A 17,004-nucleotide genomic window follows, 5' to 3' on the forward strand; every position below is an offset into this window, starting at 1 on the left:
GTCCAGAAAGCACCTTTCAGAACATGACATCTTTAAGCAAAACAGCTGCAGTGGCTTCCAGGAAGTCAGAATAGCAGTGAAGAAGGGAAAGGTCATAAGAGAGTCAGGGAGAGGAAGGATTGCTTTAGGACTGCTTTTTGTTTGTTTGTTTGTTTTTACATCTCTGATTCTCATTATAAACATTTTTGGTCTCAGGATTGAAGAAGACGGCTTCTGTTGCCAGGACAGTTTTCTGGTCCTGCGTGGGATTGCGAATGACATTGGCATTGGGATATGGGAGCATACAACATTTGAAAAAATAATAATTTTCCTTCCAAACCCGTTCCACCGAAGTTTCCACAGATATTGTTGGGAAGATCAATCCCAGACCCCCAGAAGTCCCAACTAGGAGGAGATGGTTGGAATGCAAAGTAAAGTTTTAATGAATGGTAGAGGGATAATTAGTTTTCCTTCACAACACACCAGCCAGGAGCAAAGAGAAGATATAGCTTTTAATTTAACCCTTTGCCATCCCTGAAAAGGACAAAGCGCCATAGGTGTTGAATACTCTTCACACCCCAGAAACCCTATTGGCCTGGCTTTAGTTACTGTGTCAAAGCAGAAGATAATAAAAGGTGGATATTATGTGGGGCAGACAGTATTAATAGGCATCACAAAGAGGACATAAATATACCAGAAGAGCGGATTCTGACCTTCCCAGAATGAAGTGAGGAGTCAATGAAATGAACCAGCAAATGTCCTCCACATATGCTTTACTTTCTTAACAAGCAGAAAGCAAACTGAGGATTCGGGTCTTCCTTCCTGTGTCTCCTGACTTCCTGGCTGCTGTGGGAGTCCACCTAATCCCTGATCTACAGTTACCAGCTGAGGAGACCACCTAATTTTATCACCTTCCTACTCATGAAGCTATAGAATCCTAGTCTGCCTCAGTCACCAAACAGCCAACTCCACGGTCTGCCAGGAACCAAAGTGCCAAGTAGGAGTCCAATGCAAGCCAACAAAACACTTCTCAATGGAGTAATCCCAGACAGACAGCGAGGAGAGGGGCTCTGCTTGGCCGCCTGGGTGAGGGGGACTGGAAGGAATCCAACACGGTGGAACGTGAATTTGCTGATTTCCAGAAACATATCAGGATGCATAATCCCCTCAGGCTACTGCGTAGCAGTCCTTCCAGTTCCCGGGGCACTGCCCTCGGCCACCTCACCTGCCCAGCACCTCCTCCCCACCTGTACCTCAATGGTGTACTGCTCAAAGATGCGCAGCTGCAGGAAGATGTCCAGCTTGATCTTTCGCTCATGGAACAGCTCCTCCATCTGCACCTGGGCGTCGTCGAGCTGCTGCAGCACCGACTCGATGTGGCTGATGGAGCTACTGTGGGGCGTCTTGTTGCTGGACACAGCCGAGTCCCTGTGGCAGAGCCGGGGAGAGAAGGGAGGGGCCTTGACATGTTCACAGTGACAGAGGAGCAGGGGGCCTTCCTCGTCTGAGTGAGGGGGACGGGAATCTACTGTGAGCCTGGCACTGTCTGCTCAGTAGGTGAGCCAAAGCTACTGTACCCTCTTTGGGGTTCCTAGCACTATAGCTCTAAGGCTTGCTGCTGTCCAGACAGAATCATGACAGGATCAAATGAAATAATGCATGCAAAAGGGCTCCACAAACGTTACAGAAATAGAATGGTTCCACACATATATGTAGTCTAATATATACATATTTCAAGACACATATACACAAATACACATATCACAATACATAAGGGTAGATAAATTAAGGCATATGTAAAAAAAAAAATCCTTCCTAGTTTTATCTCACAGGATCATGGTTAAAATGAGATCATGGCTGCCAAAATTATTCATCCCCTTCGTTAAGTCCATGCCAAAGTTATGGGCTAGTGTTATTACACAGGCTTCAAGCTATACTCAGGAAAGCTTGGGGTCTGGAGGCTGCAAGCCTGGCTTAAGTCTCCCTCTGACATATATGGGCTGGTGACCTTGGGAAATCACCTCCCTGAGGCCCAGCTGGCTCCTGTAAAGTGGGCTTAATAATCCCTGCTCTACTCACGGCACAGTTTGCTATTAAAGAAGATGGCATGTGTAACCGCGCTTTGTGACCAGGAACGTGCTGTATGAATGACTGTTAATCCTGAAAGGACTGTGATATGTCAGGTGCTGACTGGAGATGGGTCCAGCTGTGGAGTAGAAGCTGGGGCACAAGAGGCTGGACAACCAACAAAGGCTTCAGAGAGGATGAGCCCAGAATTGGGTGTTAGAAGAAAAGGATGAGCTGAGTAGATGAGAGGAGTGGGCTTTCTGAGCAGAGAGGGTCTATACAAAAGAAGCAAGGGGAGGTGGCATGCCACAGAGGGAACCAAGAGATAAACGTATTGATCTGCTTAGACAATTGAGGTGGTGGTGACACCTCCAGAGTCCATTATAATAGGAAAACTGCGGAGTTCAAGAAGTTCAGATTCTACAGGGCCTTGACTGAGTAAGCTAGAGCCCTAAAACTTGAAATAAACAAGCACATTCATTATCTCATGATACCTTAGTTTCTGACACAGTTTAAGAAGTCAGAGGGGAAAAGCATTAGTTTTGAATGGTCTCATCAGCAGCCTTTCTGAAAACCAGGTCCTTCTGGCCTGTGTTTGTCTCAGAAGCAATGGTATCTGAGCTCACACGATTTCTAGACGGAGCATAAAGCCAGTTTGTCAAGAGCCTCCCTTTCTGTCATCTAGAGAGCTTCTGATCCCTCCCTTCTCACCCTGACCTATTTGGGCATGAAAGCCCACTACTGCACAGCTTCCCCCAGCCACGAAAAGAACTCAAGAGGAGTACTCAACACTGTGTATTATGCATTTGCTAAGGAGGGCGGATGTGACTATTCTTTCTGACAGCTCCCCTCAGTCTTTCTCTATCACCCAGCTTCCAGAAGGAAGAGGATGATTTCTGGTCACTTTGTTCAGCATCTCTGTCAGTGTCACATTCACTAGGAATCACAGAGATGATATAAAAACCACCTTAGGTGCTCCGGTGATCAGTGCCAGAGGAGTCGTGGAGGCCTAGGGAAGATGTGTGCACTGGTATGTGTGAGGCATCCTGCCAATGTCCACTAGGCATCGTTTGCTTTTTTTCTTTGACTGGTCTTGATATCAGGGAGGGGAGTCCAGGCTAGCATCAGACTGGTGGGGGGACGAACAGTCGCCAGTGGTCCTTGTCACACGCCTATGGTCCTCTCTGAAGTCCGTGGAACTTAAACTTGTAGGACAGGCGTCAGCAACCTCGTTGCCTTTACCATCATTGAGTAGCCTTCAGCCCTCAGGTATGGCGCAAGGTTGGCAGGGGATAAGAGCGAGTGGCAGCTCCACAGCCCCAGCCCCACAGAGAGGCTAGCCAAGCTTGTGAAAAGTACTTGGAGAGAAAATGTAAAAGCCATCATGTAATTCTAGAGCTGACAAGCTCCTAAAGTGAACCCCTTAATCACACAGACAAAGCAGCTGAGGCCAAGAGAGGTTAAGTGGCTGCCTACTACTTGGAATTTTCTTCAGAAGCAAGTAACAGCGGAGTTTCCTAGGTAGGCAGACAAAACTGTCACATATTATATATTCATGACGGTGAATTCGGGGAAGAAGGGAAAGAGGCTGTCTCGTTGGTATGCAAAAGAGGACTCAGAACATCTCATGTGCATGTTTAGAATAGAAATGATTAATCCAACAGAAAAACATGCCAGGGCCATCTTAAGGTAAGCTCTCATTGTTTATTTAATTGGACAACTGGTATGGGGTGGTGGGGAAGCCCTCTCCAACTGAAGTAATTCCCTCTGGCTCCAGGACTGTCCTGGGACTTGTTGATGAGATTATTTCTGTCCAGAGCTGGCAGAGGTCCCGGCATTCAGTGATTTGAGGATACAAACAAGTCCCCGCAGGCAGACATCATCAGCACCATCAAATCCTATTCACACAGCACCTGGGCAGAGGGCTGGTTGCTGAGGGCTTGCTCAAGGCCTCATGACACTTTACCCGAGGAGCCGATGCCCTTGACAGGGACAGGAAACTAGACACTGATGCCAACAGAAAGGAGGCAATGGTGTGGATGATTCTAAATGAATATAAGGTATCAGATAGGATTTTCTAAGATCCCTTCTTAGTTATTTTTGTTTAGGGCAATAGAGAAGGAGTTTTATTTTCTGGGCAGCAAGGAATGGTGGAAAGGTCATATGTGGGTAAGTGGAGAGCAGAGTGGGACACATCACACACTCCCTACATTCTAACAGGGCCAAAGGCAACCGTTTGGGGTTACATTTCCCCAACTGGAGCACTAGAGTTCAGAGGCAGCCTGAGAACAGATGCCAAATAACCCTATATTCCACAATGGCTATTTCTCCACATGACCAAATATGCCATCATTCTTAATGAAGATACTATTTATTTAAATTTTTGTTGTATTTATATTACTTATTGATCGCTGAATAATGTCTTCAATGATACATAATGCTTTGAAACATCAGAGCTTTTCCACTGACTCTTCCACTCTAAATTCAAGTTGGGTGTGGTGCAGGCACTTTTATATCTGACAGATGGAGAAACCAAAGCTCACACAAGACCACAAAGCTGGCTGCGGCTGAGCCAAGACCAGAACATGATGACTTATCTCGCGTCTAGTCCGAGGCATTTCCCACTGGAAAGCACTGCCCATGCTGACCTGGCCTCGCTGGGCTCCCCCAGGGAGGGAGGCGCTGACCTGAGCTGCTGGATAAGGTCTTCGCCCTCCTTGATGACGTTGAGTGTGGCATCCAGAGTAGCGGTCTGCTGCTGCTGGAACTGCTTGATCAGTTCCTGGACCGCATCCACTGAGTCTGCACAGACATCCTCCAGCATCTCCTTCTGAAGGTCTTCCATCCATGTCCACAGCTGCGGGGGAGAGAGCAGAGACTCCACTCAGGGCACGTGGGAGAGGCCAGGGCTGGGGTTAAGGGCAAGAGTGTGGAACTGAGGTCACCCAACCTACCCTCAACCAGTCAGTGCAGTATCAGACTGTCCTTCTAATCAGCACCCCTACGGGTCAGTTTACATTTCTGTATTTGTATTCACTACGCATCTCTGTTAAGTTTACTCCATTAGTGCTGGCATTCCTGAAGGACAGGAACCACCCTCAGCCTTACTTCCCAGTGGTTTAGGGAAACTGTGGTCTTAGAGCAGGAAGCTCACTCATTTTTGAGCGACTGGGAAGAACAGGAAACTGGTGATGGACAAATATTATTTCATCTTTCATAAAGGACAGCTCTGTATACTTCCTCCAGGTAGCTAGATGCTGATTCCTAGAAATGTATCATGATTTTACAAATATGTAAGAAAGAATGTGACACTCAGTAAGAACCAAGTGAAGATTAATTAAGAAAATATGTGCTATGCTAAATTATTTTGTTCTTTTCAGGATTGCTTGGTTGGTTAGAAAGTTGAATGCTAAAGACGTAGCTTATCTTAATTTCAATGTAACTATGAGACATTTCTCCCATGATATTCAAGATGATGAAATGCAGTCAGGATGATATTACTGGTCAGACAACTTTAAAAGAGCTAAGTATAGCATTTTGAATGGAATAAGTACTGAAAATGATGGAGTTGAATTGAATTACTGAAAACTCATTTATTAATAGCTCTTCCTCATACTGAAAATAGATCTCCAGTGGCCTGCCACAGTGCTCCTCTTCTAACTGCTCTCATTGAGCATTTGCATGAATTGTAGAGGGAAAGATGAGTCTGATGTTTGCTTAGAAACAACGAATCTTCACTTGACTAGCAGGAAAGATAAGCTCATGGCTCTACCAGGAGAAAAGCCAGTAGAGAGAAAAACTTCATAGAAGGAGCCAGACGATGTGGATTGTGGCCTCTGTTCTTCCTATAACTTGTGGTGCCTTTGAGTAAATCACTATACCCTTTGCTCTCCAAGACTTCGTGTGTAAAATAGGCTGGGGAGAGCATAAAATAAAATGGTTAGTTACCTTATGGTTCTAACATTCTGTAAGTCTCCCATGTTAAAAACATGGATAGGGCTTCCCTGGTGGCGCAGTGGTTGAGAGTCCACCTGCCGATGCAGGGGACACAGGTTCGTGCCCCGGTCTGGGAGGATCCCACATGCCGCGGAGGGACTGGGCCCGTGGGCCTTGGCCGCTGGGCCTGCGCGTCCGGAGCCTGTGCTCCGCAGTGGAAGAGGCCACAGCGGTGAGAGGCCCGCGTATCCCAAAAAAACAAAAAAAAAAACAAAAAGAAAACCATGGATAAATATTCACCTTAAGAATACTATTTCATCTTGTTGGTTCTCAGTATGATAAATCATGGTATGGCCTTTGGAACAAGGGATTAAAAGAGAGACAAAAATAGTCTTCAGATCTTGGACAAGTTATTCTTTGTTCTTTAGAGAGGAAAGGCCCTAAGTGCAGCAGAAGAGGTTGAGTTCACAAGATTAACGAGCCCTCGAGGTAGCAAATAATGGGGTATAAAGAATGTTCTTTTTGGACAGGCAAAAACCTCTCTGAGCCTCAGTTTCCTAATCTACAAAATGGGAAGAATAAGATTTGCCCTGCTCACTTCAAAGATTATGAGAAATAAATTATTTACTTATTATCAATGCTTTAAATAAACAAATAGCATTATCAATAAGCCTATAACATTGTGATGATAGCTATAAGGAATACGAATTATTATTATTCAGTGTTCCTGTCATTTAGTAGCTTGTGTCTGGTTGTAATTAATTCAGTTTATTTTCTTTACAAATAAGTTTGTTGTAAAACACAAAACAAGTTTTCCAGACCATTTAAGCTGGGATACATATTCCTACAGGTATGAATGTATACATTTCAAACCAGTATGAAATTAGGAAGTTCAGGATATTGGTCACTATAACTTAAAATTACTTCAGACTTTCTGGCTGTCATTTTGCCTAGAGCAAAACCATTTTCCAGATGTGCTGAAGTCCTTGGGTATGAGATAATGGAATCTCTGAAAAATTATTATATAGAGAGGCGATATAGCATAGTAGTTAAGAGTTTCAGACCCCACACAACATTGTAAATCAACTATACTTCAATTAAAAAAATAAAGAAAGAAAAAAAGAAAGAAAGAAAGAACAGAAAAGAAAAGAAAAGAAGAAAGAAAGAAGGAAATAACGAAAGGGTTTCAACCCCCAGTTCTACCACATATTTCCTATATAACCTTGAGTAAGTAACCTACCGTCTTTGCACCTCAGTTTCCCTTGTAAATAAAATGGGAACAGTAACAGTTCTTACACCCACAGAGTTGTAAAGATTACTAATAAGTTGATATATATGTGTGTGTTATGTCTGTGTGCATATACATACAAATAAGTGAGATATACGTGTGTGTATGCAGATATATATACACACTCTACATTTACATAACTTATATATATACCAATAAATATATATACATATGTACTTATTTGTACACATACACACAGACATCCGCACACAGATGTATTATATCACTTAGAAACAGTGCCTGGCGTATAGTAAGTGCTATGCAAGTGCTAGATATTATTATATTTAAAAGGTATTTTTCATGCAAGCCACCTCTAGTTCCCACTAGAAGACAGAGGGAAAGTTTGAAATACTCCTTCATTTTGAAATTGGCACAAGATCAATACTGGATTTGGTCTTTCAAATATGCTAGGATGAGCTGGGCCCCTCTTTTCTGTTTTTGCAGCTTTGTCCTGGGATATCTAAAGAAAGCCTAGAGACTGAAAAGTCCAGATATTTCTTTAAAAAAAAAAAAGCAAGAAAAGAAAAGACTATGTGAAGAGAGAGAGATTAAAATTGTGGACAAGAAGCAGGGCACTTAAGAAAAATAAACTTAATGTGTCAACGGAGGACAGGCACTGAGATGGAAGATTGCTCAGGATGAGGCTGGCACTCCCATTACAGGAATAAGAGACAGAGGCTTACAGATATCTTGAGAATTTTATTTTATTTAGGATAATTTTATTCTCAGTACCATCCTTAAGCTATTTTAATGGCTTCACAGCTTGGAGTTCCTTTTTCCCCCCCTCTTTAACAAAAACTTGAACACCTCTGGTGTAGGTCTAGGGAAGAAAGTCAGCATCGTTCTCTTCTGAGGAAATCCACCATGACTCATGACACTCCCTCCGCCTGGTGGTCATACAGCTAAATTGTAGGGACAGTCAAAGACCAAACTTGCCAAAGATGAGGTGTCAGTGTTACAAACAAAAAGACTAGAGAAAGATTGGGTACGTCCGATAATACACTGACCTCAGGAGTCAATATCATTTAAAAACTGTGTCCTCCCCACCAAAATTCTCTGATTAATGAATTGAAGTTGATTTCTCAGATTTCTGGCCATATAGTCTACCATACTGTAAGGAAACTCTTGTCTAAGGCAGATTAAACCTACTGCTAAGGAAAATCAGCTCAGAGATAAACAATCAAGTACAACGTTAGATGCCGCTCAGCCCAGTGGTCAGCAGCCTGATGAGGAAAGGAAGGGGCCAGTCTACCTTCAAGAGGATAAAATGTCAAATAAAACTGCTAGGGAATTTGACTCAGAGAAAGGCAAGGGGATTACAGCACCAGAGACAAAGGGTTAGTGACATTTTTCTCTATTTTTCCTTCTGTAGAAACAAAACAAAACCACCCAGAGAGAAAGGAGTTGTTGAATGGAATTGATATTTACTGGAGATAATTCTTGACTCTTCCCTTGTCTGGCTAGTTCTATACTCATGGGAAAACTACTTTACTTCAATTACTTCATACTTAAAGGGCAGGTGCATTAGTGTGTTTGTGTAGGTGTGTGTTTGTGATTTCTCTCACTTATCTCTAAAATCCCTTCCAACTCTAACATGCTATGGTTTCTCTTCAGAAACTGAGGTAAAGAAGAGGGTAGTACTAGAAATGATTCTCTAAACTGAGGAACTGCAATCACGGCTTTCACACCAAGACACCAAAAGTTCGCAACGGTTCAAGGATAATTGCACCACCAAGTTACTATTTACCACCTGGAAAGCTTGAGTAGGGAGCCACAGGGAATCCCGAGAAACATGCACACAGTCACCCCCTGGTGTCAACAAGCTTAAATCACATGCTCATAATTTTGTAAGCACCTCTGAAGCATAAAGGGAACGAACGTAAATGTCAGTGTCACTGAACTATGAGTAAGGATCCATATCCCATTCCTTGGGCTGTAACTTTTCTACTGTCTACATTTCCTGTAGGTTTCCTTCTGTGTATGTCTCTATCTGACTTATCCTTGAAGAGCATACCTAGACTGCTTCGAAAGGAATATGAATCAGAGAGCCACGTCTATTATTACTTTACTCATTATCAGGAGCCGATGAGACTGAGTCAGAATGATCTCACACTTCAAGCTATCACAAGGCATTGCCAGAACAAGGTGACATCATGGAGTGAGTGAGGCAGCTTGGGAGCAGCCTCCACGTTTCTTCCTACTGTCTTCCATATCCTCTTAACCCTCTGCTTATCTAGAGTCTAACATATTAGCACTGCACCTTTGCCATCAACCCACCTGCTCCCCAGAAAGAACCTCCTGTTTCACCCATTTCCAGACCCTCTCCTCTTTTTTATTTTTTCTACCGAATAGGAAAACGTAATATTTACTTCCCAACTTGTTTTATGAGACAAGCATAACTTTGATCCCCAAATCTGACATGGACTTACAAAAAGGGAAAATTACAGATGGAGCCAACATAGAAATAGGATTGTCAGACCCTCTCTTCTTGATCAAACACACCTGTACGAGGACCATTCTTTCAGGGTTCTGCTCTCTGTTTGGCAATAACTATTTGTTCCATGTTGATATATACACTGAGATGGCTTTATGTGCCCTTTCTCTCAGAGAACACATGTAATTGTGGCCAAAAATACCTACATCCAAAAGAATGAGCCTAATTTGAGAATTTCTAGAACTTTGGCAGGGGGAGAGTTAAGGCAGCCTTTCAATGCCCTACATAAGGTGAGCTCTAAGACTGAAACCAGTGAGTTCAGGAAGGGCCAGTGCATGGACCCCATTCTGCTTGCATAGTGGGGAGCCTGAGAAAAGGGCAACTGAAAAGGGCAGGGAGGGACAAAGAAGGGAGAAACTAGGAGATTTGTAGAAATAATGAGGCTTAGGGATGACTGGTTAAGGAAAGACGATTTTACTCCATCACCTTCTCCTGCTGATTGGCTGTACCATTTGCACAGCTCTGGCAGCCATTGTGCTGATACAACTGGCTGACCCCCAGAGATGCAGAAAGGAGCATCAATTCCACAGGATGAATCGCCCCTCCCTCATTCTGAAGAAATCATTTTTCTTTGGCATTGACTACCAGCTTTTATTTCTTAAATAAACACCATATCAGTTTGGCAACTGAAATAGAGGATGAAGCTGTTTTGTTCTTGAGGCCATTATGTCTTTTGAAGACTGATTTAGTTTTGGTTCTACAGTGGGTGAGTAGAGAAACATGTATATACGTGAGTGTCTGTGGCATTTGTGGTATGTGTGTGTGTACCTATTTGAGACGGAAACAGCATGAAAGAATGATTTCACTGGGCTATAAACAAATGGAAATGGGCATTTAATTAAACTACCTAATAAAGAGCTGAGGTTGATTATCTTGGCCACGTTCCTTAGTTAATTTGACTCTCATATTATGATTGCAAAAATATCTAAAAATGGATATTTTGAAAACCCAGCAACTGCAGCATTTCCATGGAAACACAGCAAGGAGAGAGAATTCTGTCTGGACAATCTCTGCAGAGCAGATGACACTTGCTACAAATGCCTTTTCCCTGGACAAAGAAAATGAGGACTTGGGTAAATGCTTCTCCCTATATCCTCCCCTAGCTCTCCAGACCAGCAGACAGCCAGCTGGCCTCTTGTCCCCAGGCAAAAAGAAGACATTTGAAAGTTCAGCACAATTTGTATTAATAGCTGAGGTTCTGGGTACTTAAGAAGGTTCCAAGCACATGTTTGTCTCTTCTCATTATTATGTAGCTCTTCTCTCTAAGTAGGGATGGGAAGTCTTGTTTTTATAAAATAACATTTATTGAGATTGTTCCTGATTTTCAATTGAAAATATCATTGAAGAAAACTTACAAAACAAATAAAATATGCAAAGGAAAATTAAATCACCCATAACATTCTTAGCTTCTTTGTATACCGCTTTCTAGCCTTTATTCTATGTGTGTGATCAAAATTGAGGCCATGATGGATATATAGTTTTTTATATGTTATACCACAAGCCCTCTCTCATGCCATTCATGATCTTTGACAGTGTGATTTATAATAACTGTATAATATTTCACTCTACAGATTTACTATGATTTGTTTAATGAGTCACTTAACATGGAATATTTAGATGGTTTCTAATGTATTCAAGGTTATTAATAACACTGCAGTGAAGCAGTTAGAAGGCTTTAACCCTCCAGACTCCTTTAGTCACCAAGAATTCACAAAGCAGGCAAACAGAATCAAGCAGACTCTTCAATCTGCAGAAGAAATGAGCTTGGAGGATGTCTTCTTCACACTTTCCTTCGGTTTCCTCTCTGGTCCTAATTAGAGTACATCTTTAGCAAAACTGAGCAGAAGATTATATATTATATAATTGAATATTATAATATATTATATTATATATCTATTATATAAAATATTATATTATCAGGAAGGGCCAATTATATTTGAATTATAATCGAATATAATTGAATATATAATATATATAATAATATTCACTCTATTTACTGTAAGAGAGAAAAACATCCATAGCAACTCAAAATTCCCTCACAGACTTGTAGACTAGTAAACTTGGCTACTAATCTTGCCTTGAGTAAAATGCCAGAAGTTTGCCTATAGAGTCAAGAGGAAGGAGGCGAGAGTTAACAGACCCGGATCACACAGGACCCACACTTAGCAAGGTTTGAGAGGTGGTGTGTCCTGAGAGGTATTAAACAGAATAGGGAAAGAGCAAACTACAGGACTTCCTTCTCCATTAGCCCATCCAAGGATGCTGACTTCTGCCCTAATAATCCATTTCTGCCTGCCATACAGGCTCTAGAGGAAAGGCCCCACAGGCAATTCAGATTCCCCACCTGCCCTTCTTTGTTTTCACTGTCTGTAGAGTTCAAGTCAAATAACTGGAGTAGACGAACCATGTGATTGAACGGGCTTCCCCCACCTTTTTAAATTTTATTTTTTATTTTTTTAGGAGAAACGACTGATTTCTCATTGTCAAGTAAACCTATTCAATATTTATTCAGCATCACTATGTATCTGACACAGCAGGAGAAATATACAGTAGGATCTGTATCCACACATCTAAACCCGCATGTGTACGCTCCATCTGAGCACCTCCAATTTAACGAGGAAGCTCCAGTCACTTCAGTGAGATCCCAGCATCTTTTTTTTTTTTTTTTCCAGCATCTTGATGAGGTATGCACACAGTGCTCCTGTCCCGTCTGGGTGGGAAGTTGGAAGCCCCAGGGAAGAATTTCAAGGAAAAATGATGCCTGAGTTGAGTCCTCAAGTTCCTTATTAACCCGGCATTAGAGATGCTCTAAAAATAAACTTGGGGGGGGGTAGTTTTCTGCTAGGAAAAAAATGGGTATTAGTATTGTACTGCTCAATTTTGTAATAGTCATCATCATAATTATCACAGGGTAACAGAGCGTAAGTAATTTTCCCAAAGGCACACAGCATGCTCAATGAAGATCTAGATCTGGAAATCTGACCTCCCTGGCATCTAAGATCTTGCTGTACTTAACAGGTGTGTGTATAACACATATGCCTAAGTGTGTACACACATACACACGTCTTATTCTCTACTCTGCCTAAAAGGGGCCTCAGACAGACTAGTTTGGGGATGGGAAAGTAGCTGAGAGAAAACATGCAGATATAAAGTCCTGTGGGATGGCCCCTGTGAGCATCCCCTCCACAACAGCCACTCAAAATGATGTTTTTCTTTCCATCCTGAAAAAAAAAGTCAGAGTCTGTATGATCTGAGAGTTGCAGACCTCTTGAATAGAAAGAGCCTCACAATCACACATCCCTTTGCACCCAGGCAGGACTGCTCCTAATTTCTCTCACATTTTGAGGTCCCGAAGAAAAGAGACTATGCTACTTCCTGACAGCCTCCTGTCTCAATGAATTCCCTGGTGGATAAAAGTCCTCCAAGTCTCTGTTTCCTGGCCTTTCTATGAAAGGCAAATGAGAAAAAGCATGGGCTTTGGAGTCAGATTTGGGATCAGTCCCTACATTTACGACATCCTCACTACAAGACCCTGGACAAATTATTAATTTCTCTGATCTTTAAAATTAGAATAAAAAATGACAATTCTCATGGCTATCGACTAGACAGATAAATAGTCAAGCACACTGCAGGGGCTCATCCATTTTAGTTCCCTCTCCCTTTCTTCACCTGCTCCCAGTATCATGCTGCTCCCTTTGGTACTATTTGATATGAATGTGGTTGTATACGCTGAGCCACGGTGGGAAAACAAGTCTCGGGTTTAAATAAGACCCCAGGCTTAGCAAGGTTTGAAAGCTCTCTGGGAAAACAATGGTTAATAACTGCATCCCCGACTATTCCTGTGTGCCACACCCCCAGCCCTGGGAACATTTTGCTTTTCTCAGCTAAGAGCTACCCTCCCCATCAAGCCCCTGCTTTGGGGTTTGAAAAGGTAATGAGGAAAAATGAGCAAGGAGAAGAAAGAAGAGCAGAGGACAGGAGGAGATACAAGAGGGAAAAAGGAGGACAGAATGTGTGGTAGCAGGTAAGAGCATGTGCGCAGAGTTTAGGGAGATGGCTCAAGGCTCTGCTGCACTGGCAGCTCTGTAGCCTTAGACAAGTTCTTTTCTGGGCCTTAGTTTCCCCATTTGAAAATATGTTCAATAAAGTCTGTCATCATGAGATTCTCATGAGGATTACACGAGATGATGTATGTGTCTAACAACTAGTAGGTACTCGATTAGAAAAAACTACTACCTAATATACATTGAGTGCTTACCATTAACCAAATCTTTAGCCTAGGTAAATCACCTGTATCACCTCAGGCTTAATTTATTATTATTATTAATTATTATTATCAGTATCAAATAAAGAAGAAGAGGAGGAGAAGTAAAAGAAAGGAATCTTGAATTCACATTGGAACCATAAGGGGCCTTAGGGCCATTGAGTCCGACTGCATAATTTTATAGATGAGGCAACCCAAGGCCAGAGACATAGTGATTTGCACAAGCTCACAGGGTTCTATAGCAGCAGGATCTGGACTGGATCCCAGCCTCCTAGTTTCATGTACAGAAGGTGGGAGATGCCGCTAGAAAGCGTTCCCGGGAGCCTCAGTCACCTTTTCAGGAGTGGCACTTCCATGGAAACTAACCTCATGCATCACCTCTCTAGGCAGCCAACACCCTCACAGCCCTCACAAGGAACATGACGCCTGTTCATTCATACTCCATTCTCTCACCCACAGGCTCATAATTAAAAGAGAATACACACGCCTTTGGTTTCTGAGACCATTATTAAGAACTGGGTGAGCCACAAGCAAGCAGACAGCCAGGCAGGAAGACCTGGATTAAAGCTAATCCCCTTGCTCTACAGACACTCATCAGAGAGTGGTCGTAGGTCCCACAGAGAGGAAGCAGAGCCAGCTTCACGGTGCTCCCCAGCCCTTCATCTGCCTGGGGAATCGCAGTTTAGAAAACATTATCTTTTCATGTTTATCTCTGATAGGCACTGCAATGATTTGCATTCATTCCTACAAAGTGTCAGAAAAGCCTGGGAAGGAGTAACAACCAGGCTTCTTAATGCATTTCAAATATCAAAAATCAACTTAATTAACTAGGGTACAATCCAACTTTAATTAATACTCCATTCAAATGAATTCCTGGGGGGAACACAGGCATGCACACACATAATGAGTTCATCTGCCAAGGGTGTTATTACAGAAGATGCCAACGTGCCTCCTCACTGGCCACTTACTCAATCTCAGAGTGCCCCGTGTTAATCAGAACCGAAGAGCAACCGCACGTTTGCAACCCTCCTCCTCTCTATGGGCCCTTCTGCCCTGCCAACAATGCAACGTGATCCATCCTCCCCTCTCCTGTCTCCACTTTGTGAATGATTCGGGGACCGGATTTAAGCCCAGCTGGCTTCCTCCTGCATGGAAGGCACCCCAGTCCCCCCTTCCTTCAATGGCTGTCACTCCACGATGAGAAAGGTGAGGACCATTTCACTTTGACAGCACCCTGTGGCAGACCTCATTAAGAAGATTTAATCCTCTGTTTAAAAAAAAAATAAAATAAAAACATAGAACAGATTTGCAAACTCTGTATGTTCCTTGCTGGTAGCAAAGATAATCAAAGTTCTGCAGGACTCTAATTTTTGACAGGAAACAGCAACCAAGAAAAATTGGGTGTGGGGTGGGAAGGGAGTCTCTGATCCTCTAATATTGCCTCTTACGGCGACTATTTCTATATCAGGGATCCCCAAATTCCTCCAGCTGCAGACTAAATGCTCTAACAGACTCCCCAAACCACCTGCCTTCCCAAGCCCCCTCCTGACGAGAGATGCGGAGGAAATTTTGCCCCATATTGGTAGAGACCTCAATTCAGGTTATCAGGGGCAAACTGTTAATATCATCAACCTTAGGAGGCTAGTAATCCCCAGACCACCCAGGACCCCAGGCAGACCTCGGCGGCTAGGAAACTGCCCTGACCTTCGCTGGAACAAAGCAGCCCAGCCAACACCCCTCCTCTGCTCGCTGCCCTTACCTCTTTGGTGTGAGTGTGGAAGGAGACGGACATGTCCAGCAGAAGCTTCCGCTGCTCCACCCTACGCACGAAGTCTTGGATGCGCACCTCCAGATGCCGAGCTGCCTTGTAGATCTCCTCCGGGTCACATTCCCCTGTCTGAGCCAGCTGCTCTGCCGCTTCTAGGAGCTTGTCCGCATTGGTGTAAGTATTCTGCCAGCAACGACAGTGAGGGGAAGTCAACTTGCAGTCACAAACCGAGCTTCGCGCCTTCGCCCAGCACCCACCCCGGGCTGCCCAGAGCTGGGCGTGGGCGCCGAGCCCAGAGCTCCCTGATTTGGCACGGGGGAGCTCAGCGCCCAGCTCACCCACCGCCTCTCGGCAAGCCAGCAGCCTGCGTGGCAGCTTGGAACAAGTGGGCGCTAGCTAGGTGCCTTCTGCATCCCTGGGAATTCTCCCAGGTGGGCCGTGCCTGGAAAGAAGCGAGGAGACACGCTAGAATCCCCATTCCTTGGCCGCGCGCCCTGACCCCCTACCCTTACGGAGATCCATCACTGCCCTCCCATCTCAGGCTGTAACTGCCAGAGTTGGAAATACCTCCTCCACGAAGATCGGCTGGGTCTCTATATGAGAACGCCAGGGAAATAATAACTGGGAGACTTGCTCGACTTTTCCCCCAAGTCCCTGTAACTACTGGTGTTTATCTTTTGGAAGGGAGCTATCTCTTTGGAGGGGAAAGGGTCAGCAACTCAGGGAACCGACAGAAGGAAGCAGCCACAGCCAGAGTGAGGAGATGCAGGCTACTCCCTGTGCGCCCAGCAAAGGCTTAAAGCTCACAGGAAGGTTGGGGATGAGTCTGGTGATTTTGTTTATCTTAAGCTACCACAGGCACACACACATTTACACATGCACACACTCACTCTCACACACACTCTCCCCCCAATCCCTGTCTGTATCCTCCAGAGCAGTTTAAAAGGCAACCAACTTGTAATTATTGTCCATCAGGATGGAGTCACTGCCTCTGCAATACCTATATTCCAGTTATTACATGTATGCCAGGGACACAACTTTCCTCACTAGCCTTCCCTTTAAAAAGATCTCCAGACAGACCCTGCATTAGAGTTGGTGACTCAGGTGTACATTATATTTCTTAATATCCCTATAGTGGCACAATGACCTACAGAATGGTGAACAAGTGATTACTGGTGATGGTGTGAATCCGGCGGCAGAAACAGTCA

General features: G+C 43.8%; 1 protein-coding gene across 16 annotated transcripts in view; it reads right to left on the bottom strand.

Moving 5' to 3' along the window:
- The window catches only part of KALRN (kalirin RhoGEF kinase), a 653,035-nt gene that overhangs the window by 298,973 nt on the left and 337,058 nt on the right, over positions 1-17,004 (bottom strand). For 10 of the 16 annotated variants that reach the window (XM_049710429.1, XM_049710427.1, XM_049710426.1 and 7 more), the window contains exons 11-13: positions 15,788-15,979; positions 4,695-4,903; positions 1,233-1,407 (exon numbers count right to left, since the gene is read on the bottom strand). In XM_049710429.1, coding sequence (XP_049566386.1) covers positions 1,233-1,407; positions 4,695-4,903; positions 15,788-15,979 — 576 coding nt within the window. The remainder of the gene's footprint in view (positions 1-1,232; positions 1,408-4,694; positions 4,904-15,787; positions 15,980-17,004) is intronic. The other 6 variants (XM_049710431.1, XM_049710430.1, XM_033403880.2 and 3 more) reach the window with 1 other exon arrangement.

The sequence above is a fragment of the Orcinus orca genome, chromosome 5 (assembly GCF_937001465.1).
Source record: "Orcinus orca chromosome 5, mOrcOrc1.1, whole genome shotgun sequence".
Taxonomy (NCBI): domain Eukaryota; kingdom Metazoa; phylum Chordata; class Mammalia; order Artiodactyla; family Delphinidae; genus Orcinus; species Orcinus orca.